General features: G+C 48.0%; 1 protein-coding gene across 1 annotated transcript; it reads left to right on the top strand.

The window, feature by feature from the left end:
• Positions 1 to 1,205: 1,205 nt before the first annotated feature.
• Positions 1,206 to 11,015, top strand: UPK1A (uroplakin 1A). Its single transcript, XM_032614645.1, has 8 exons — positions 1,206 to 1,282; positions 1,694 to 1,785; positions 3,299 to 3,499; positions 6,567 to 6,641; positions 6,775 to 6,882; positions 8,592 to 8,771; positions 10,090 to 10,173; positions 10,253 to 11,015. Exons 2-8 carry the CDS (start codon positions 1,702 to 1,704, stop codon positions 10,295 to 10,297), a joined length of 777 nt encoding a protein of 258 aa, XP_032470536.1. The 5' UTR covers positions 1,206 to 1,282; positions 1,694 to 1,701; the 3' UTR covers positions 10,298 to 11,015.
• Positions 11,016 to 24,433: the final 13,418 nt, after the last annotated feature.

Genomic DNA, 24,433 nt, shown 5'->3' with positions numbered 1-24,433 from the left:
CACCAGGCCCGAAGACACCCTTTGCAGATATCCCCGCTCTCAGTTCCCACCGCCGCCCAGGAAAGTGGTCTGATGGTACCCATTCTGCAGATGGGCAAATGCACACGCCAGGTCGCGCGGCACAGAGTAGGCGGAACTGGGATTTGAACCGAGGTCTCTTCGGTTCCGCAAACTGAAGACATTCCACCCACGGCTCCACCTCGCTGTGACCCTGCTTTGTCCGCGCGTGTGTGGTGATGGGGGGGTGCCTCCCACCAAGCCCATTCAGGGTGCCCCTCCCTTTTGCTTGCACACTCCTCCCCGCTTGCTCGTTGAACACTCATCTCAAAATCCCGTCACACACGCATCTCCTTCCATCCTCCCCCTCAGCGCAGAGACGGAGCACCAGCATCCCGAGCATCCCTCCCACTTGCCTCATCTCCTCCCACCTCCCTGCCTCATCCAGCTGCCCTTGCCTGCCGGGGTCCCTGCCTAGACCTCCCCTTGGGCTCCCAGCCTTAGAGAGGTGGAGCCACCCATAGAGAATGCAACTCTAGGATTGCGGACACGCGTGTGGGTTTTTTGTTTGTTGGGTATTTTTTTAATTATTCATTTATTTATTTATTTATCTGTGGCTGTTTTGCTCCCGGGCTTCCTTTCTTCTAGTTCTGGCGGTGGTGGGGGGGGGGGGGCTACTCTTCCTTGCGGTGCGCCAGCTTCTCATGGCGGTGGCTTCTCTTGTTGCAGAGCACGGGCTCTAGGCGCGTGGGCTTCAGTAGCTGTGGCTCGCAGGCTCTAGAGCGCGGGCTCAGTAGTTGTGACGCACGGGCTTAGTTGCTCCACGGCATGTGGGATCTTCCTGGACCAGGGCTCGAACTCGTGTGCCCTGCCTTGGCAGGTGTATTCTTAACCACTGTGCCACCAGGAAAGTCCCCTCACGTGTGGGTTTGACTTGGATCTCTCCCTCCTCCCAGAAAGGCCCTAGTCCTGAGGAGAGACATCAGGTGGTGCACTCGCCCTCTCCACCCCGCCCCCCTCCACCACCATGACAGACTGGGAACCAGAGGCCATTGCAGTTCACCCTGCTCACGTGGCCAGATATTAGCACAATCTGGAATTTCAGGTCTGTAAATCACTTGGGGGAGGGGTCTCATAAAACTGTTCTCCCACACTGAGGCTTGACCTCTTGTCCCCTCCTCCAGACACCCTCCCCGCTTCCAGGAAACTGGCCCAAGGACGGGCCTGGGCATATATAGGGAGCCACTGTGGGAGGGCTTGGCCAGAGCGGCTTCAGGCAGAGAAGGTGAGGACGGGGCTCTGGGGGTCTGGATGGGCAGGGGGAGCTGGGGAGTTCTGAGGTTAGGGGTGGGGGGCAGCCCTGAGCTCTGGCCAGTGACTGCCCCACCCAAGGCTTCGTTTCTTCTTTTTTATTTGGCCAAGCCACTCAGCTTGCGGGACCTTGGTTCCCCATCCAGGGATTGAACCCATGTGCCCTGCAGTGGGAGCGCGGAGTCCTAACCACTGGACCAACCAGGGAACTCCTTCCTCCTCTGTAACATGGCCCACTGCTGGGGTTGTGGGAAGCTGGGCACACTTGGTACTGGCTTGGGCCCATCAGAGAGCTGGCAGCAGCCCCTGACAGCTGGGGTATGGAATGGGGTAGTGGGTCCTCTCCCGGCTCCTGCCTGGCCTCATCCCGGCTCGTGTGTCCCAGGCAAGACTATGGCTTCTGCGGCAGCAGCAACGACAGAGAAGGGGTCTCCAGTTGTGGTGGGTCTGCTGGTCGTGGGAAACATCATTATTCTGGTGAGACATTCCCTGGGGCTGGGAGCCCAGCGGGCAGGTGAAGAGGAGGGGGGCGGTCCTGAGCCTGGGAGTGGGACAGCTGAGGGCTCAGGACTCACCTAATGGCCAGTGTCGCCTGGCTCTCGAGTCAGAACAGCCCCGATTCGAATCCCAGCTCTGCCTCTCCCCAGCTGTGTGAACTTGAGTAAGCGACTTTACTTCTCTGTGCCTGTTTCCCCATTTATAAATTACGTCCACACTGTGGGCATTGTTGTGTGGATTAATCCATGTATGGCCCTCAGCTCAAAAAAAGTGCTTGACCAGTGCCAGCTATCATCGTTAACAGGATTATGGACATAAGGTGCCTGATTGGTGCACAGGAGTCCAATAGTAATGTATAATAAGAGTGTCTTTTAATTACGTGATACCTGTACATGGCTCTGGAGCCAGACAGCCTGGGTTCAAATCTCAGCTCTGTCACTTTCTATTGTGGGACTTGGGGCCAGTGATGTAACCTCTCTGTGCCTCAGTGTTCTCATCTGTAAGATGGAGATAAAATAGGAATGCTGAGAGGATAAAATGAGTTATTGGATTTGCGCTTAGGCCAGAATTTGGCACACGTGGTTGCCATCTGTGTTGGCCATAACAGCAGTAGTGCAGGAGAGCTGGTAACAACGATGATTATCATACAGAAAGCAGTTTCAAGGACCAACGCACACAGTAAATACTCTATGAGAGTTAGTTTGATTGTTGGCAAAGGTATCCACTGAGCAGTCTTCCTCTCTCCTTGTTCCCCATCCCAACAGGTAACCAGATTTTTATTTTCTCCAATATTTCTTTAAGCAAAGACAAGCAAATAGGAACCTATATACCTATTTTCTCCCCTTTCTTGCCCCAAACGTAGCTCATTCCACACCCTGTTCCGTGCCTCCCATTTCCTCCTGTGCACATTCTCTGTCCACATGAGTCCTCAGACAGCCTCCCTGTCCTTTTCCACAACCACCCAGCCCTCCATTGTGTGGCATCCTGGCTCCTTTACCCACGGTGCTGCGGGGAATAACCTTGTGGGTGTGTGATTTTCCTGCCTGGGCAGGTGTATCTGGAGGATCGACTCCTGCAAGTGGAATTGCTGGATCAAAGGGTTGATGCTTTTGTAATAGTTCTGGCCAAGGCCAGACCCCCCTCCTCAGGGAATAGCAACACTCTTCAGGGGAGGCGGGCTAACCTAGCATCTCCTCGGTACCAGTCATGAGCGCCAGGCTTTGCATTGTAGCGTCTCTTTGTATCCTTGAAGCCACTGGCAGCTGGGGTGTGGGTGGGGGTGGAGATCTGGCTGGGTCCTCCCTTCCCTCATGGCCTCCTGCCCACCTTCATCCCTGCTCATGGAAGGTGACATCTTTGCCACTCTTACTATGTGTCCACTTTACCAAGAGGGCAGTAGAGGCTCGGAATGGGGAAGGCCCTTCTCACGGAGACTCATGGAGCCGGGGCTGCTGCCGCCGTGCAGGCCTTGCTAACCGGCTGCCCTGTCCAGCTGTCAGGCCTGGCCCTGTTTGCTGAAACGGTATGGGTGACTGCCGACCAGTACCGCGTGTACCCACTGATGGGCGTCTCGGGCAAGGATGACGTCTTCGCCGGTGCCTGGATCGCCATCTTCTGCGGCTTCTCCTTCTTCGTGGTGGCCAGCTTTGGTGTGGGCGCAGTGCTCTGCCGCCATCGGTCCATGATGCTCATGGTGAGGCCCCAGGAGGAAGGGATGGGGACGGCTGGGCACAAACGTCATCCTCACAGAGTCGTAATAACAACCACACCGCAGCTACTAGTGTGTGTTCCGCATGGCACCACACTTGGGCCTCGTGGCAATCAGGTCATTTAATCTGCCCATAACCTAACAACCTAGGCTCAGCTGTTACCCCCGTTTTGCAAAGAAAACTGGGGCACAGGGGAGGCAGGGAAGGCAGCTCTGCCTGGGAGAATGGCTCTTAAGTAACAGGACTGGGATTTGAACCTCAGCTGGTTGGTCTCCAGGGTCTGTGCTCGGGAGCCCTGTTGATAACAATGACAATAATAATAGCACAGCCACCATTTAATGAGCGCTCACTGCATTCTACACGCTTTACATAGATTAGTTCATTTGTTCCTCACAACCCACCATGAAGTACCATCATCACCTTCATCATCGTCATCTTCATGGCCCATTTGACAGAGTTGAAACTGAGGCTCAGAGAAGTGAATCTACTTATCCAGGGTGGCACAGCAAGTGAGTGACAGAGCCAGGATTTAAACCTGAGCGCTTCAGTGCTTGAGCCAAGGCTCCTAACCTCTGCCCACAGCAATCACCCACACTCCCCGAGTACCTCTCACGTTCTGACCCTAGGCTAAGCAGTTTAGAAAATGAGCTCCTTCAATCCTCCCAGAATCCGTCTGAAGTTAGTGCTTCTCTGCCCATTTACCAGATGAGGAAACTGAGGTTCAAAGAGGCCCACAGCCCAGATGATAGGGAGACCAGGGATTCCAATCCTGGCCCCACTGACACGGAGCCAACGCTGGGTTTTCCCCGGCTGAGGGCTTTTTGGATTCCCAGGAGCAGCTACTTATCCAATCCACAAATGTTTATACAGCAAGAACCACGTGCCAAACCCTGTGCCAGGCGCTAGGCTATTTTGTGAGCAAACCATAAAAGTCCTTGCTGTGGGGGAGGATACTCTCATGGGGGAGACAGTGACCAGGCGAAGGAGAGCTGGAGCTGGGGATGGGAAAGGGAAGATCTTGCAGGCAGAGAAAGCGAAGACCCTGGTCGGGGGCTGGTGGGGGGGGTGCGGGGGATTGGTAAGGGAGTGAGCCGCAGGAGTATCTGCAGAAAGAGCATTCCAGGTGGAGGGAACAGCAAGAGCAAAGGCTCTGAAGCCAGAGGGGACAGGAGTTCAGTGTGGCTGGAGCCAAGTGGGGGTGAGTGAGTGAGTGAGTGAGAGGACGGACAGGGGAGGAGAACAGCAGCGGGGGGAGGCTTGCTGGCCTTGAGGGGAGAGAGGGGAGAGAGCGGAGGTGGGCCTATTAGGTGGACCTGCAAGCCTTGGTAAAGACTTTGGCTTCTCTATGAGTAACGTGGAGCCATGGAAAGGCTCTTTTCCTTTCCTTTTCTTCTTTTTTTTCTTTCTTTCCTGCATCTAGTTCTCTGGCAGAACAATTTAACCAAAGTCCTAAAAGTTCACCCAACTAGTAAAAGAAAAAAGGTCCGTGTCTGTCTCTCCTATTAGTTTGTCATTAACTAAGACACAGATTTTTTTTTTTAATTGTTATGGGAAATTTCAAACAGACTAGAGGGAATGGCACGGTGCACCCTGTGTACCTAATCACCTGGTTTCCACAACATCACCCGCACATCGTCCCCTCTACCCCTACCCTCTGCCTGCCCACATTTTTCTTTCCTGGGGTATTTTGAAGCACATTCCAGACACCAAGTCACTTCCCTGTAAATACCGGAGTGTACATTTCTCTGAGTGATAAGGACATAGTTTTAAAGCAGCCAGGCATGTGTGGCCACATCATCTTGTCTGAGCAGTGGAGCTGGCACATCCACACCCCACGCCCTGTTGCTTTAAGGGTGAGGGGAGGGGACAGCTGAGGATCAGAAAAATAATTTTCATTAAACACCAATTAAAGAGCTTTTTCAGGTTTGGGGTTTTTTGTTTTCTTTTGCTTTCCCCAATCACCATACTGTGGGCACATCGTGCAAAATTCACCCCAGTCCCTTCCTATCTATCTTCCAATACCCAATCTGTGTTCAGATGTCCCTGGTTGTCTCAGGAATGTCTTTATTTTTTTCTTTTCTACAGTAGGCATTCATTTTACTGCATCCAAGCCAACAGTTAACAGTTAAGGGAATACCTTACATATTTTTGTTGATTGCATTGTCCTGTAACGTTTTATTTTTTAAAATTTCAAACATACAGAAAAGGTAAAGACTTGCACGGTGAACACCTGTATATCCCCCACGTAGATGTTTCCATTCACATTGTCCTATACTTTTTTTTTTAACATCTTTATTGGAGTATAATTGCTTTACAATGTTGTGTTCCTTTCTGCTTTATAACAAACTGAATCAGCTATACGTATACATATGTCCCCATATCTCCTCCCTCTTGCGTCTCCCTCCCACCCTCCCTATCCCACCCCCCAGGTGGTCACAAAGCAACGAGCTGATCTCCCTGTGCTATGCGGTGCTTCCCACTAGCTATCTATTTTACATTTGGTAGTATTTATAAGTCCATGCCACTCTCTCACTTTGTCCCAGCTTACCCTTCGCCCTCCCCGTGTCCTCAAGTCCATTCTCTAGTAGGTCTGCATCTTTATTCCCATCTTGCCCCTACGTTCTTCATGACCATTTTTTTCTTTTAGATTCCATATATATGCGTCAGCATACGGTATTTGTCTTTCTCTTTCTGACTTACTTCACTCTGTATGACAGACTCTAGGTCCATCCACCTCACTACAAATAACTCAGTTTCATTGCTTTTTATGGCTGAGTAATATTCCATTGTGTATATGTGCCACATCTTCTTTATCCATGTCCTATACTTTTTAAAAAATTGTGTTTCTGGGAATTCCCTGGCGGTCCAGTGGTGAGGACTCGGTGCTTTTGCCACCAGGACCAGGTTCCATCCCTGGTCGGGGCATGGCCAAAAAAATAAATAAATAAAAACCATTGCATTCCCATCACGGATCCATCCCTTGAGGGGTGTGACTTCACAGGCTTTGCCCTGCCAGGGCTGCCCTGTGACCCTCCCTCCATCTCTGCGCAGTACCTGGTGCTCATGTTCACCGTCTACATCTTTGAGTGCGCCTCCTGCATCACGTCCTACACCCACCGAGACTACGTGAGTCGGGGGGAGGACAGGGGAGGGGCATGACTTCCAGGGGGAGTTTGGTGAGGGTCTTGGGCCGGCAGTGGAGGTCGATCTCTCTCCCCACCCAGCCCCGCTGGATCCTGTTCTTCCCGGCCCACTGCAGATGGTGTCCAGCCCATCCCTGATCACCAAGCAGATGCTGACCTTCTACAGTGCAGACTCGGACCAGGGTCGGGAACTCACCCGCCTCTGGGATCGCATCATGATTGAGGTGGGCGAGGGTAGGCAGGATGGGTGGGGAGGGCTGGAAGAGCTGAGGCTCTGACCAGGTCTCCCATTATGGCCCCCATCAGGGTTCCCATTATGCCCACGGGTAGATGATATCCACTCCTGTGGTTCTTATGAGGGAGAGGCTCTGGTCCTTGCCATTTTCGGGATGAAAACAGGCCCAAAAGAGGGAAAGTCACTTGCCCAGGGTCATGTGGTTGGTAAGGGGCAGAGCTGGGATCCAAACCTAGATCCAGAGCCCCTGCTCTTAACCATTGCACATGCTGTCTTTTTTTTTTTTTTTTTTTTGGCTGCGTTGGGTCTTTGCTGCTGTGCGCGGGCTTTTTCTAGTTGCGGCGAGCAGGGGTTACTGTTCGTTGAGGTGCGCGGGCTTCTCATTGCGGTGGCTTCTCCTGTTGAGGACCATGGGCTCTAGGCACGCGAACTTCAGTAGTTGCGGCACGCAGGCTCAGTAGTTGTGGTTCGCGGGCTCTAGAGCCCAGGCTCAGTAGTTGTGGCGCACAGGCTTAGTTGCTCCGCGGCATGTGGGATCTTCCCGGACCAGGATTCGAACCCATGTCCCCTGCATTGGCAGGCGGATTCTTAACCACTGGGCAACCAGGGAAGTCCACACCTGCCGTCTTAATAGTAACAATAGTAATAATAATAACAGATGGTGGTCCAGTGGTTATGACTCCATGCTTCCACCACAGGGGACACGGGTTTGATCCCTAGCTGGGTAACTAAGATCTGCATAGCGGCGAGGCAGCGGCCAAAAAAAAAAAGAATTGTTCAATTAAAAAAATAACAACAGGGCTTCCCTGGTGGCGCAGTGGTTGAGAGTCCGCCTGCCGATGCAGGGGACACGGGTTCGTGCCCCAGTCCTGGAGGATCCCACATGCCACGGAGCGGTTGGGCCCGTGAGCCATGGCCGCTGAGCCTGTGCGTCCGGAGCCTGTGCTCTGCAATGGGAGAGGCCACAACAGTGAGAGGCCCACGTACCGCAAAAAAAAAAAACAAACAAAAAAAAAACAAACATTAAAGAGCACTATCTTTTGTTTAGCGCCATTCAAAGCACTTTCAAGCTTATTTAATCCTTACAACCAGTCCATAAAGAAGATCAGCTCTTTAGTGGTGAGGAAACCAAGGCAGGAAGCTGAGGGTTTGCACGAGGTCACGCAGCTGGTAGGTCACAGAACCAAAAGGACTCAAACCCAGGCTGCCGGCTTCCAGGAGCCACATTCTTAATGAAACTCAACAAGATACGGCAGCACGAGAGGAGAATACTGAGGACCCAAGGGGAAGTGAGGTTCCCATTTGGTTCGTCATGCGGCTCGCCTGGACTGAGACCCAGGTTTGAAGGAGCCTGTGTTTTCATCATTTGAGAGTCACAAATTAAACACCCACGGGGGTCAGGAGAAGCTAGAAATCTGCCTTTTGGTGTCATTTACCTCAGGTTTTGTTGACAGCTAATTAAAAAAATTTAAAATAAATCACGAGTGTGGGTTTGAGCCAAATCCCCCATCAGCCTCGGGGTGCTGGGACCAGTATCTTCTGCTCCTTTGCTCACACACAGACACTGCTGCCCCTCTTCGAGGAGGCCCAGGATGTGGGGAAGTGCAGGCCAACCTTATCCTTCCTCGCTGTGTGACCTCAGGGGAGCGGCTGTCCTCTCTGAGCCAGAGTCCTCCTGACCCCTGCCTCTCTCTCCAGCAAGAGTGCTGTGGCACGTCAGGTCCCATGGATTGGGTGAACTTCACATCAGCCTTCCGGGCCACCACCCCAGAGGTGGTGTTCCCCTGGCCCCCGCTGTGCTGTCAACGGACTGGCAACTTCATCCCCCTCAGTGAAGAAGGCTGCCGCCTGGGCCACTTGGACTACCTGTTCACCAAGGTGTGTCTCCTCCCCCCTGCTGTGTCTGTGGGTCTCTCTGGCCCTCTCTGGTTCTTCTTTTTCCCTCCCTGTCTGTCTGTCTTCTCCTCCCTCCCATCTGGCTTTCTCCTTCTCTCCCCTCCCTCTGACTCTCTCAACTCTCCATCTGTCCCTCCCTCCTTCTGCAAGTCAGCGGGCTGAACCCCGGTTCCGGTTTGATCTGATCCAGACCTGGCGGCGCCCGAAACTTTTCTCAGGTTGTCTGGGGATAAGAGCAACAATAACAGTATCAGCAGCACAACGCCAATAACAACCATTTATTGAGCTGATACTTTGTACCAGGCCTCCTTGTAGGCGCTTTAAGTTTTTACCTCGTTTAATTCTCACCACAGCCTTATGAGGTAAAGGTTATAATTACATCATTTGACAGATGATGAGCCTCGCTAGTGACGGATGGAGTTGGGATGTGATTTCAAGCAGTCAGGCCCCAACCAGGTGCTTTAACTCCTGCAGAGGGAGTGCAGAGGCAGAGAGAGAAACCAGAGGAGGAGAACGGGTCCCCTTCGCTGCCTGGGGGCCCTTCACCGTCATGCCTTAGATCAGGTGTCACAGAGAGGGGAGCCTGCATGCAAACCATCACCGCCACCAGAGTCGGACAGCCCTTCCTTGAACCCTGGCTCTCTGCAGAGCGCTTACATGCATCATCTCACAGAATCACCACGACTGCTTTCGGAGGGCAGTGCTGTCAAAGATCGCCGTTTCACAGATAGCGAAACTGAGGCTCAGAGGGTCAGAATCATAGCTAGGCCCCATAGCCAACAAGCGGCAGAGCTGGCCCCCAGCTCCGTCCTGCCTGACTCCAGGGCACGCACCCTGAACCTTTGTTCTTGGCTGCTTCCAAGTTGGGCCAAGCAGGGGTCTACATGAAGGCGACAGGTGTGGGGCTCTGGGCCCACTCAGCCTTACCTCCAAATGAGGAGGTGTCAGAACTGGACTGATCCTAAAGGCGTATTTCAAACCCTTGGAACTTGGGGGCAGCATGGAAAGCCAGCCCAAAACAAAATCACCCTCAGACTGTCATAGGCACCGTCGGGGCAGCACCTGCTCGTGCAGGGCCTGGGTTAACATCACATCCCTGGCTCCCTGAAACCGCCCTGGGAGGGAGACACTGCCGTGATCCGCAGGGTGAGAAACCCACTTCCTCATGGTCCCACAGGTAAGAAAACCAAGGCTCGAGGCAGGAAGTGACTTTCCCAAGGGCGCCCAGTGACTCTTGCTTTCAGCAGCCAGCCTCCCCCCCAGGGCATTTTCTCAGACCCCCCATGTTCCCCCTGCCCAGGGCTGCTTCGAACACATTGGCCACGCCATCGACAGCTACACGTGGGGCATCTCATGGTTTGGGTTCGCCATCCTGATGTGGACGGTGAGAGGCGGGAGCCTGTGGGCTGGGTGGGATGTGGCTGTGAGGCTGGGGCGCCCCTCACCTGCCTCCTCCCCTCCAGCTTCCTGTGATGCTGATGGCCCTGCGTTTCTACAGCACGTTGTGAGGAACAGAAGGGAAGCCCACGTGCACACTCAGCTCCCCTGCCCCCGCTCCCTCCAGCTGCGACGCCACCCCACCTCTCCCTTCCCCACCTCCTCCACCCTTCCCTCCCTCCACTCCAAAGTTTTTTTTTTTTTTGCGGTACTCGGGCCTCTCACTGTTGTGGCCTCTCCCGATGTGGAGCACAGGCTCCGGACGCGCAGGCTCAGCGGCCATGGCTCACGGGCCCAGCCGCTCCGCGGAATGTGGGATCTTCCCGGACCGGGGCACGAACCCGCGTCCCCTGCATCGGCAGGCGGACTCTCAACCGCTGCACCACCAGGCCCCTCCAAAGATGTTTTACCAGGTTTCTGAGCCCTGCTGGGAGTTGGGGTGCCCTGAAACCCCTGGACATGTGTGCATGGACCCTTAGACCTTAACCCCATCTCACTTGGCTGATTCCTGGCCCATCTTTCAGTGTCAACTTGAAGTCCTGTCCTGGCGGGGGGGACCCTTCCCTGATCTTACCACCCCACTCGCGGATGCCTCTCTAGTAGCTCCCTGAGCTCCTTATTCATGCTGGATGTCATCACCATCACTGAATAGTTTGTGATTGTCTATTTAAGCTCTGGTAGACTGGGACTGCCATGAGGGGAGGGACAAGTTCTGTTATGGTTACTTTAATATCCCCAGTATTGCCCGGCACAGGGCTGAGCATGGATATTCAATAAATACTGCTTGAACGAGTTAATTTGTTTTCTTCAGAGGCCGAGGCGAATGAACCAGAACTCTTCCAATGGAAGTGGCAGAAACCCAACTGGCACTGACTGAAACACAGAATAGAAAGTATTGGCTCGCGTAACTGACTCAGTAAGGCTAGCTTCAGGCATGTCTGGATCCAGGGGTTCAGTCTAGGTCTCCAGGAAACCTGCCTCATTCTCAGGCAGGATTTCTCTGGCGACACCAGACTTACATCTTTATAGCTAGGCAACAGAGCGGCGAGAAAGGGCCTCTCTCCCAATAGCTTTTGCCAAGGTCAGGGATTAAATCTCACTGACTTGGTTTAGGTTCTAGACCCACTCTTTGGTTGGGGAAGGTCAGGCTCTATGGATTAACATTCCTGCTAAGGATGCATCCAGGGGTGGTGTTAGGAAAGGGGGTTGTTTACCAAAGGAAAATCAGAGTGCAGGGATGCTGGGCCAGTACAGGTGACAGACATCCTCCTACTAGGGACTAAAGCTTCCAGAAGTTTCTCTAAGGGGTGCATGAGAGCAAACAGTTTTAAGGATCTCATCACTGCTCTTTTGTCCTCTCTGAAGCCGGCTCACGCTCTGGCCACTTTACAGCAATTAGGCCCTGTGAGGAGAGTTTGTCTTCCTTCCCCATCAAATGAGGTTTCTCAGGGTCCTCGTTTACTCTCCTGGTCTGCAGATGGTCTGCAAATGCTGAATTCAGATGTCAGCTTTTGGAAATATACTTTTAAAAAAATCTGTATTGGGTGAATCTATTAGGGTGAAAAATTGGAAACAACCTAACCTCCATCAGCAGGGGGTGGGATGTACAACCGGTGTTATATCCTTGGACTGGAATTCTCTGTGGCTGTTAAAAAGAAGATAGATCTATGTGAACTGATATAAAAAGATGTCATAATGGTATAAAGAATTAGAAAGTTCATTACAGTAACCTCAATGAACATCAGTAGGGGACTGGTTAAATTAGCTATGCTATGTCTATTCTCTAGAATACCACACACAGTAGTAAAAAGTAATGTTTTAACGTGAAAAAAATCTCCAAGAAATGCAAGTAGAAACACTTGCAAACCACATACGGTACTTTTATCCCTGTAGTTACATATGAAGGGTAGGTCTTGTCTTTTAAAATAAATGGGTCAAGGTTTTTAAAATATTTTTTAGAAGAATTAGGGAAAATACTTTTAAAAGTCATCGATAACTCTTCCACTTAAAAGATTATAAAAATTTACAAATGGAAGTGTCCCATGTTCCGCTCCCCAGTAAACTCCCCCCCACATCTGTAGATAACTGCTATTAGTACATGATAAATGTCCTTTTTGGCTTTTCAAAAGTTTATATCGACATATCTATATATACTTATATGAGCACGCACGTACACACACACTTCAAATATTGCTTTGCAACTTGTTTCCTTCACTTAACTGTATATTTTGGGCATCTTTCCATGTCAGTATATGTGAATTCACCTCTTTTTATTTTTTTTGACTGTTGCAGCGTATTCCAGAGTATAGCTGTGTCATCAGTCATCATGCTCTGTTGTAAGTAGAGAAGGCAAGGAGCAGAATAAGCATAAGGGATTTCATTTTTATAAAAATTCTATATACGTATATATATGGTATGGGATAGAGGGCCCAGAGGAGGAATTTTCTCACCATATATATCTTTATAATGTTTGAAAAAGATGTTCGTAAAGATAACCTATTACTTTTCAAAAACAAAAACTAGTAAAGGGGTTTCTAAGATACTAAACAATGTACAGCTTTGCTTTTCAAGCCAGAATTTTTTTTAATGCCGTGTGGTTGTTACACATACCATATTTTAACACACAAGAGTCCCTCCAGGTTAACTGGCCTAACAGGCTTTTCTGCAGGCCCTGGAATGAAACTTCTCCCCCATGCCTGAGCACATATTTGACCACGTTGTAAACATGTCAAGGAAAGGGGGGACTTCATCCCAATCTACTTTTAAATTCAGGTGTGCCCTCAGGAGCAAGTTCACAGTGACCCAGCCCGTGACTTAGATTCTCTGAGAAAGGCAGAGAGGCAGTACTGGGTTCTCACCACACCTCCACCACACTCTGAGCCTCCATGTGCCCCTCTATAAAATGGGGTTCTAGCAGTCCCTACCGCATAGCTTAGGGTCCAATACATTCTAAGAGCTCCGGAACCCATAGACCTCTTTACTATGAATCAGGAATTTTCTAGATTCTGTGCCATCAGAACCAAATGCAGAAATAAACTGCCAGGTAAGGCTGCTACTGTATCTGGTGAGCCCCAGTTTCAAAGGTTTGGGGCTCCACCGCCTCGATGTACCGTAGCCAGCTCATCGAAGTGACTCAGATATCTGTGCTTTCGAAAGTCAAATCATACCTGAAAATGCTTGGTGCTTTCGCTGAGAGATGTTCAACCCATGGGCTCGGCATATGTTAGCGTTAATATAACGCTTTTTGCCTGAGGGTCCTTCAAGAACGTTTGTGGAGTTAGTGGAGATTGATATGGCTAAAATCGAATTTTTCCTTAAACGTCACACTGCAAAAGAATATTTAATGTCGTGGGAGAATACCTTTTTTCACTGTTAAGTGAAAAAAGAAGATTACAAAAAGGCATGCCAAGTATGATTGCTTTTCTGTTAAAAATTCAAGTATGTGTGTGTTTGTGTTAAAGTTGTAAAACACAGTCTCCCAAAGGTTAGCCTTGGTTATCAAGGAAGAAGAGACACTTGAGGGGGATTTTTATTTCATTCCTTGGGCATTTTGGTATTTTCCAAATATTCTATGATGACTCTTGCTTTTGTCCTCCAATAAAAATAAATATTAAGAGAGCTCCTTTCTACTTACTAGACGGGATGCTGCCTAATTCATGACTTGTTGAATGAAACCAATTAGATCTTCAGATTTACTCAGTCGATTTTTCTTAACACTCCTACTCAGAGCTAGTTCTGATCATACAACCACAGCCTCCTGAAGACAGATACTCCTCTCTAGCCATCAATCTCACGTTGGCTATTGCAACGTAACAATGGAGCTCAAATTTGCCCGGTGGAATGGGATGTGATCCAATTTCCGATAGACAGTTCCTGAAGCAGAAGAAGTGGGTGTCCCTCTGTAGGCCTTTCTGTTTCAAGTAAGATCCAAATAAGTGACTGGCAAAGGAAACTTAAAGGCAGCTCACCACTGAGCAACTTCAGAGAGACCAGAGCTGGGAAAACCAGACACCTGCCCCACCCCATCTCCAGCGCCCACTGCAGACAACTACAAACAAGCTGCTCTTGATTTTTCACTTCTGGTAGTAACTGTATAAATAAAATAGATGAATAATAGAGAGACGGATGGATGAACGGGTAATGATTGATAATCTTTTTAAAGAAGAAAAAAATAAATATTAATAAAAACTTCACTGTAGGACATGAGATGTGTACTAAGAAAAGAATTACCTTGCTAAACATTTTCAGACTTTACCTGAGCCGTTAAAACAGGTCAGGCCTTGTCAGATGCTGGGGACTTGGAGTCAAGCTGGCCTCTGGGCAGCAGGTACGGGGCCTCCGCCTCTGTCCCACATCTGCCACTCCCTTCTCTGGCTTCATCTGGCCACATATTTGCTCAGCTGGAATGGCAGCAGTGCAGCCTGGCCAAGGCAGGCCTCGGCTGGCAGGACGGGTTTGTCTGCCCTGGCCTTTTCACCCAGAGGCCCACTCCTGTGGGTGAGAGAGGAGCAAAGAGTTGAGCGCCAGGTGAGTGAGGCTCCCAGGACCACCCAAGAGTGAGGCAGCCATTCGATGGCTGTTCCTACTGCACCTCTAAAGGACCACGTCTGTCCAGAGCTGGATCCGGCCTCTAACCCTCCGTGGCCCCCCAGTGCCCTCAGCACAAAGTCCAGCTGCTCAGCCTGGCACTGAGGGGCCCCGTGGCCTGTCTCCTTGCTACTTTCCCAAGCCTATCTCTCCCTCCTGTCCCCCATTTTAGTTTTTTAATTTTTGGCCGTGCCGCACAGCTGACGGGATCTTAGTTCCTCGAGCAGGGATCTAACCTGCGCCCCCTGCAGTGGAAGCGCATAGTCCTAACTGCTGGGCCACCAAGGAAGTCCACCCTCCTGTCCCATTGAACCAACCTCTCTTTCACCACTGGAGATCATAGAATGGAAAGAATAAACTAATGTATATTATAGCAATCAAGCAGGCACACACCTCTGGCTACATACACTGTTGCTTACATTCCTTCCATGAGAGCAAGTTGACTTCTTCACTGAAATGTAAAACCTACACCCCTTTGACCCACCCGATTCCACCTCTGGGAATCTATCCTGCATATACACTCCCGAGAGTGTGCAAAGACCCATGTACAAGGGTAACAGAAAAGCAATAACTGAGAAACAGCCTGAATCGCATCAGAAGAGAACTAGTTATACAATTCATTTTCTCACACCATACTGCAGCTAAGTTTCAAGGGAGCTACATTTATATTTGCTGATATGAAATCATCTCCAAGGTAGACTGTTCACTGAGAAAAATGCAACGTGCAAAACTGAATGTATGCCAGAGTGAAGTGAGTCAGAAAGAGAAAAACAAATATCATATATTAACACATATACGTGGAACCTAGAAAAATGGTACAGCTGAACCGGTTTGCAGGACAGAAATAGAGACACAGATGTAGAGAACAAACGTATGGACACCAAGGGGGAAAGTGGCTGGGGGGATGGTGGGATGAATCGGGAGATTGAGATTGACATATATACACTAATATGTACAGATATTATGTAATTATAATTATGTAATTATAATATGTAATAGATAACTAATTGACATATATACACTAATATGTATAGATATTATGTAATTATAATATGTAATAGATAACTAATAAGAACCTGCTGTATAAAAAATAAATAAAATTTAAAAATTAAACAAAGAAAAAACTGAATGTATGCTAAATGCAATGTGATATCCTATATTGGATCCTGAAAAGACAAGACATTAGTGGAAAAACTAGTGCAATCCAAATAATGTCTGGAGTTTAGTTAATAGTCCTGTACTAGTGTGAATTTCTTGGTTTCGAAAAACGTATCATGGCTATGCCTCTAAATTCCATGTATCATTTAGCACAAGGTTAGGTCTTGCGAGTAGAGGGCGCTGGAGGGACACGGCAGAAGTTAGGGGTTCTCTCCAGATTCCGGTTCTTCCTTGTTGTTCCAACGGAGCTGTGACCAGCAGGTGGCTGGGGTTCTTCTCCACGCTTTCCTAAGCCACCTTCATTAACCCAGCTAGGGACGCACCCCTTAGCCCAAGTAAGAAACCTATTGAAAACAGGAAATAGAATCCTGATTTCTCACTGTCTTTTCAGATGGTCTTCAAATGGAAATAGAAAGATGAAAAACAGAGAAAATGGTCTTTTTGAAGAACCACTTCTAGGGCTGCTGGAAAAAATGATCTAAAGATCCTGGCATTTGATCCCTGGCACTAAAATTCATCTCATAAAAATGTATTCAGAAAATCGAGGGGACAGGTCTAGAAACTGAAGGGATTTTTCAGCTTTCAAGATGTATACCCAGAGCCAAAGCAAGTATATTTGTTGCCTAGAAACCGCTCTAGCCCAGGGTATACTGGTTAATTTTGTTAACACGCCAAAACACAGTGACTTAAAATAATGATTAATTTTTAGCTGCTGATTCTGTGGGACCATTTGGGATGAGCTCAGTCAGCCAGACAGCTCTTCAGTTTTTCTCACCCGGGCGTACCCATGCAGCTGCAGTCAGCTATGGGGTGGCTGGGGGCTTGTTGGTCTAGGGTAGCCTCCCTCACATGTGTGGCTGGCTGGAAGTCGGTGTAGGTAGCTGGGGTGAGGGCTCTGACTGGGCCATGTGTCTAAAGAAGGCCAGCCCAAGCACATTCACATGGTGGTGCTTGCAGGGTTCCCAACAGCAGCAAGAAAAGACAAGTCCCAAGGTGCGTAAGCAGTTTTCAATGTTCTGCTTTTGCCACATGTGCCATTGTCGCATTGGGTGAAGCAAGTCAGTGGTTAAGGCCAGACTGAGTATGGGAGGTGTGCAGAAGGGAGGAGAATTATGGAGGCTATTTTAACAATCTAACCAGGATGATGAAAAGGTACCAGCAGGACCCAGCAGAAGTATCAAATGCCTTTATTTGAGAGTATCCCACAGTTGTGATCTCCTCAGACAGCTTACAGTTCCCAGGAGGAAGCTAGATAGGAAATAGTTAATGCCAACAGTAGCCTGGACCTTGAGCCGTTCCTCCAGCAATCAAAGAGTTGTCCTGTGAATAAGTGCTTTTTCCAAATTTCAGATATCACAGAAGTTTGAGACAATGTTTTGACTTAATTCATGTTTCAAAACCCAAGCAGGAGATCTATTAAAGACATCAAGTTTCCCTTAGATAGCTCTCAGATGGCCGCCTCAGATGCCATGGGCACTGGAATGGAAATAAATAAAATATAAAAGGTAAAAAGCTGTGAATTCCCTGGCGGTCCAGTGGTTAGGACTCCACACTCTCACTGCCAAGGGCCTGGGTTCAATCCCTGGTTGGGGGACTAAGATCCCACAAGCCATGCAGTGTGGCCAAAAAAAAAAAAAAGTAAAAAGTAAAAAGCCAAGAAAGTGGTCTTTCTGGAGTTCCACTTAGGTACTGTTGGACACATAATTAAAAGAAGGTCCCTAGGGACTTCCCGGTGGCACAGTGGTTGAGAATCCGCCTGCCAATGCAGGGGACATGGGTTCGATCCCTGGTCCAGGAAAATCCCACATGCCATGGAACAACTAAGCCAGTGCGCCACAACTACTGAGCCTGTGCTCTAGAGCCCACGAGCCACAATTACAGAGCCCACATGCCACCACTACTGAAGCCCGTGCATCTAGAGCCTGCACTCAGCAACAAGATAAGCCACCGCAATGAGAAGCCAGCACACCACAGTGAAGAGTAGCCCCCGCAACTAGAGAGAAGCCCACACACAGCAATGAAGACCCAACGTAGCCATAAATAAATAAAATTTAAAAAACACAAAAGAAGAAGGTCCCTAGTAGTCAAGTTCCTCTTGCTGTACCTAAGATCAAATTGCCAAGGATGTCTCATCTCACCACTCCTTTTCAACATCATACTGGAAGTCCTAGCTAATGGAATAAGACAAGAAAAAGAAATAAAATGTACACAGATTGAGAAGGAAGAAATAAAACTGTCTTTGTTTGCAGATGACATAATTGTCTATGTAAAAAATCTAAAAGAATTGACAAAAAACCTCCTGGAACTAATAAGCAATTATAGCAAAGTTGCAGGATACAAAGTTAATATATGAAAGATCAACTTGCTAGTGCAAGCATTACATCTATTGATCACATCCCTGCCTGATGGCAACTGAGATACCCCCAGGACTTACAGAGGATTGGTCTAGAAATAACAGGTGCAATCACTGACATTTTTTGGAGATTTGCAGTCATGAGCACAAGTGCTGTTCCTTATTAGTTTTCCTGACCTTCCTCAAGAAAGAGATTATCAATCAAATCAAAATAGATGAGTTTATTGTACATTTCCATGCCAAAGTACCAAATCTTTTATTCAGCAAAGGCAAATTTTCTGATCAGGAAGGAATGAGGTTAACAGACACCGTGAGCCACATCATATGCTTTTTACTTAACGATCAAGATATTTCATGGGTAAAAGCCCTATTTTGATCGTAGATACTTGTATTTCGAATGTTTACCATACTAATCCTCAAGCCGAGTATGTGATAAAACCCCAGTCAATTTTAATCTTCTAAAAACATTCTCTTAAAATGCAGGCACGTCTCAGAGATATTGCAGGTTCAGTTCCAGACCACCACAATAAAGTGAATATTGCAATAAAGCACGTCACCAGAATTTTTTGGTTTCCCAGTGTATATAAAAGTTATATTTACACTATACTGTCCTCTATTAAGCATACAATAGCATTATGTATAAAAATACAATGTATATACCTTAATTTAAAAATACATTATTGCTAAAAAAACGCTAACCATCACTTGAGCCTTCCGCGAGTTGCAATCTTTTTGCTGATGGGAGGGTGTTGCCTTGATGTTGATGGCTGCTGACTGATCAAAGTGGTAGTTGCTGAAGGGTGGAGTGACTGCGGCAATTTATTAAAATAAGACAATGAAATTTGCTGCATCAGTTGACTCTTCCTCTCACGAGGAATTTCTCGGTAGCAGGCAATGCTGTTTAATGGCATTTTACCTACAGTAAAACTTCTTTCAAAATTGGAGCCAATCCTCTCAAACCTTGCTGCTGCTTTATCAACTAAGTTTATGTCATATTCTAAATCTTTCCCATTTCAACTGTCTTCAGAGCATCTTCACCAGGAGCAGATTCCATCTCAAGAAACACTTTATTTGCTCACCCATGAGAAGCAACTCCTCATCCGTGAAAAGGTTATCATGACATTGCTGCGGTCCAGTCACGTTTTCAGGCTGCACTTCTAATTCCAGATCTCTTGCTATTTCCACCACATCTGCAGTTACTTCCTCCAGTGAAGTCTTGAAACCCTCACAGTCATCCATAAGGGTTGGAATCAACTTCTTCCAAACTCCTGTTAATGTTGATATTTTGACCTCGTCCCATGAATCACAATGTTCTTAATGGCATCTAGAACAGCAAGTCCTTTCCAGAGGGTTTTCAATTTACTTTGCCCAGAGCTATCACAAGAATTACTATCTATGGAAGCATAGCCTTACAAAATGTATTTCTTAAATAAGAAGACTGGAAGATCGAGATGTTACCTGGTCCATGGGCTGCAGGATGGATGTTGTGTTAATCTCACTGTACGTCTCCATCAGAGCTCTTGGATGACCAGGTGCATTGTCAAAGAGCAGTAATATTTTGAAGAGAATGTTTTTTTCTGAAAGAGTAGGTCTCAACAGTGGGCTTAAAATATTCAGTAAACCATGTAAACAGATGTGCTGTCATCCAGCACATCTGTTTACAGCATCCATTTATAGAGCACAGGCTAAGTAGACTTAACAAAACTGTTCAGGGACCTCGTATTTTCAGAATGGGGAATGAGCACTGACTTCAACTTAAAGTCACCAGCTGCATTTGCTCCTAACAAGAGAGTCAGCCTGTCCTCTGAAGCTTTGAAGCCGGACATTGACTTCTTCTCTCTAGCTATGAAAGTCCTAGGTGGCCTTCAAGAACTTTTCCTTTGCAGTGACAGCATGGCTATTTGGCACAAGAGGCCTAGCCTTTCTCACTAAGCTTAATGATTTCCAGCTTTTGATTTAAAATGACAGACATGTAATTCTTTCTTTTTTCTGGCCACGCAGCATGGCCTGTGGGATCTTAGTTCCCCCGCCAGGGATTGAACCCGGGCCCTCGGCAGTGAGAGTGTAGAATCCTAACCACTGGACCACCAGGGATTTCCCATGTGATTTTTTTCACTTGAACATGTAGAGGCCATTGTAGGGTTATTAATTGGCCTAATTTCAATACTGTTGTGTTTCAAGAAACAGGGAGGCCCTAGGAAAGGGAGAGAGAAGGGGGGAATGGCTGATTAGTGGAGAAATTACACCAGTAATCCCACAACATTTATTGATTAAGTTTGCCGTCTTATACGGGCGCCGTTTTTGGCGCCCCAAAACAATTACAATAGTAACATCAAATATCACTGATCACAAATCACCATAAAATATAACAATGAAAAAGTTTGAAATATTGCAAGAATTACCAAAATATGCCACAGAAATATGCGGTGAACAAATGCTGTTGGAAAGATGGCACTGATAGACTTGCTCAACGTAGGGCTGCCACAAACCTTTGATTTGTAAAAAAGGCAGTATCTGTGAAGCGCAATAAAGCAAAGCAGAATAAAACGAGGTATTCCTGTACTGTTCATGCTACTGATTGGTGCTAAAAAATTTTTTAAAGCATTTCACAAAATGTGTCATTTAAAAAGCATGCATTATCACTAGATAAAACCAACTATGTGTGTACCTTTCCTCCCTAATAAAGTGTGTTTGTATATTTCCCCCTCTCAGGAGATTTTTGTCCCAATTGCTTTCATTGTCAAGTAGAATGTGTTCAAGGAGAAAAATATTTAAAAGAAAAAGACTGAGGGAGTACTGATGAAATAAGAAAGGCAGAATGTTGATAGCTCTTGCATCTGGGTGATAAGTATTGTACATAGAGGTCCATCAAACCAGTCTCTGTTAGAAAAAAAAAATAGACACTTCCTTCTGTGATTCTGCATGGTTCTTAGGAGAATGCCAGCACTCCTGGCAAGGCCAGGCCTTGCCAACTACACCAGGTCTCCCTCTCCCCTGCTTCCCCTGTACCTCCTTGCTCTGCTCTGAGACATTGGATTCTGGGCCATGTTTCCTCTCACCCCAGAGCTCTGGAACCTACTTTCCTACTGCCTGGAAGCCTCTCCTCGCTCCCTAGTCTGGTTAGTGAGTACTCATTTTTCAGACCCAAGTACAAGCATCACTTCCTCCAGGAAGTCTTTCTTGAAAACACTGGCCAGATGAGAGTTTTACTTTCTTAATCTATCTTGTGGTTTTCCTTCGGAGCATTTAGCACAATTTTAATTTTACTTGTAATTAATAACAATAGCCAACATTTAATGAGCACGTACTCAGTGCCAGGGGCTGTCCTAAGGACTTCAAGGGTATCTGCTCATTTGATTCTCTCAAGGCACAAAAAGTGGAAGAAACTTGCTGAAGGTCACATAGTTGGTAAATGACAGAGGCAGGACCCAACCCGTCAGTGTGATTCCAGAGCTGACATCTTAACCATTCTGCTCTGCTCTCTCCACATGTTGTTAATAATATGCATCTCCTCTACCAGGCTGTTTAATCCCTCAGTGGTAGATATTTAGTGTCATAGACTGAATTGTCAATAAGTCCAAATTCCCCAGATTCATGTGTTGAAGACTTACCCTCAATGTAACTGTATTTGAAAACAGGGCCTTTAAGGAGGGAATTAAGTTAAATGAGGTCCTAAGAGCATGAAGCTAATCCAATAGGACTGATAAATAAGTTTGTATTGTTTAAGGACTGATGTCCTTCTGTCTTAGTCTGTTTGGGCTGCTGTAACAGAAACCAAAGGCTGGGTAGATTATAAACAACAGAAATGTATTGCTCACAGTTCTGGAAGATGGGAAGTCCGAGATCAAGGCACTGGCAGGTTTGGTATCTGGTGAGGGCCCGCTTTCTGGTCTATAGATGGCTGTCTTCTCACTGTAAACTCACATGGGGCGAGGGAGCTCTCTCTGAAGCCTTTTATAAGGGCATTAATCCCATTCATAAGTGCTCCACCCTTAAGACCTAATTACCTCCCTAAGGCCCTATCTCCAAATATCCTCACATTGAGGATGAGGTTTCAACCTCCGGATCTGGTGTAGTTGGGGGTGTGGGGGGGGCGGCACAGACATTCAGTTTACGGTACCTTATCAGAAAAGGAAGAGACACCAGTAGTGTGCATGCAACAGAAGAAAGGCCATATGAGGACACAGTGAGAAGGCAGCTACCTGCAAGCCAGGGGAAGAGGTCTCAGGAGAAACGAACCCAGCTGGCACCTTGATTTTGAACTTCCAGCCTCCAGAGCTGTGAGAAATAAGTTTGTATTGTTTAAGCCACCCAGCCTTTGGTATTTTGTTACAGCAGCCCTAGCAGATTAATATATTTGGTCTCTTCTTTTTTTTTTTTTTTTTTTTGCGGTACGCGGGCGTCTCACTGCCGTGGTCTCTCCCGTTGCGGAGCACAGGCTCCGGACGCGCAGGCTCAGCGGCCATGGCTCACGGGCCCAGCCGCTCCGCGGCATGTGGGATCTTCCCGGACCGGGGCACGAACCCGCGTCCCCTGCATCGGCAGGCGGACTCTCAACCACTGCGCCACCAGGGAAGCCCTTTGGTCTCTTCTTGTTTGCCATTATATGTTTTGGACTAAGCACCATGCCTAGCACATAGTAGGTCCTCCAAAAATATACACTTAGGGGTCACCACCTTCTCTGAAAAGTCTTCTCTCACCCTTCTCCCTCCCCCAGCCCTGGCTTAAGTGCCCCTTCTGGGCTTTAGTTGCTACACTTTCCACTTGGTTTTGGAAGGATATGTTTTAAGGTCTATTTCCTTTCTATAAGGTTAAATCTTTTAATTTAAAGATTTTGCAGGGGCTAAGTCTTCCCTGGGCTTGGCACAGATGGTACATGCTCTTGGAGTTTAATAAATATTTGAGTGAATGCAAGTCTTCTGACCCCTACACATGAGCCCTGGTTCAAGACGACCTGAGTTCTAAGCAACATCTCTAAATCCCTGTGCTTGGACACTGAGCCTCAAAAGTAATCATGGCGGACTTCCCTGGTGGTGCAGTGGTTAAGAATCCGCCTGCCAGTGCGGGGGACACGGTGTTCGAGCCCTGGCCTGGGAAGATCCCACATGCGGCGGAGCAACTAAGCCTGTGAGCCACAACTACTGAGCCTGCATTCTAGAGCCCACGAGCCACAACTATGAGCCCTTGTGCCACAACTACTGAAGCTCGCATGCCTAGAGCCCATGCTCCACAACAAGAGAAGCCACCGCAATGAGAAGCCCGAGCACCGCAACAAAGAGTAGCCCCCGCTCGCCACAACTAGAGAAAGCCCGCGCACAGCAACGAAGACCCAATGTAGCCAAATAGAAATTAATTAATTATTTTTTTAAAAAGTAATCATGGCTTTGGGTTTCTCCAGAAATCAAAGCTTGGGTAAAGTCCATTATGCTCTGAAAAGTACAGGGTCGTTTTGATGCCTGTTATGAGCACACGTGCAGTTGGGCTGAGCTCCTGAGTCTTAGTCATCTGCCTGGTTCCAGCCGGACTTCTTGCTGTACCTCAGACACACTAAGTTCACTCCTGTCTCAAGGCCTTTGCTCTTGCTACCTCTTCTGGGAACACACTGCCCCCAGACTTTCCCAGTGCAAATATCCAGCCTTAATTTTCAGTATCTACAGCAGAGTCAAGGCAAGTGATGTTGATTGCAAGGAAACAACTCAGTTTCAGAACACTGGAGAAGAAAAGAGATGCCACTGTTCTATTAGTTCATTTAAAATCCTCTTAACAGGGGCTTCCCTGGTGGCGCAGTGGTTGGGAGTCCGCCTGCCGATGCAGGGGACATGGGTTCGTGCCCCGGTCTGGGAAGATCCCACATGCCGCGGAGCAGCTGGGCCCATGAGCCATGGCCGCTGAGCCTGCACATCCGGAGCCTGTGCTCCACAAAGGGAGAGGCCACAGCAGTGGGAGGCCCGTGTACCGCAAAAAAAAAATAATAATAAAAAATAAAATAAAATCCTCTTGACAGTCCTGAGAGGTATTTATTATCATTATCCCCACATTACAGATGAGGAAATTGAGGCCAAGAGAGGTTAAGTAACCGGCCAAAGGTCTCACAACTAGCAAGTAGCAA

This window comes from Phocoena sinus, chromosome 19 (genome assembly GCF_008692025.1).
Source record: "Phocoena sinus isolate mPhoSin1 chromosome 19, mPhoSin1.pri, whole genome shotgun sequence".
Classification (NCBI taxonomy): Eukaryota; Metazoa; Chordata; class Mammalia; order Artiodactyla; family Phocoenidae; genus Phocoena; species Phocoena sinus.
This window is presented reverse-complemented; position numbering and strand designations above follow the sequence as displayed.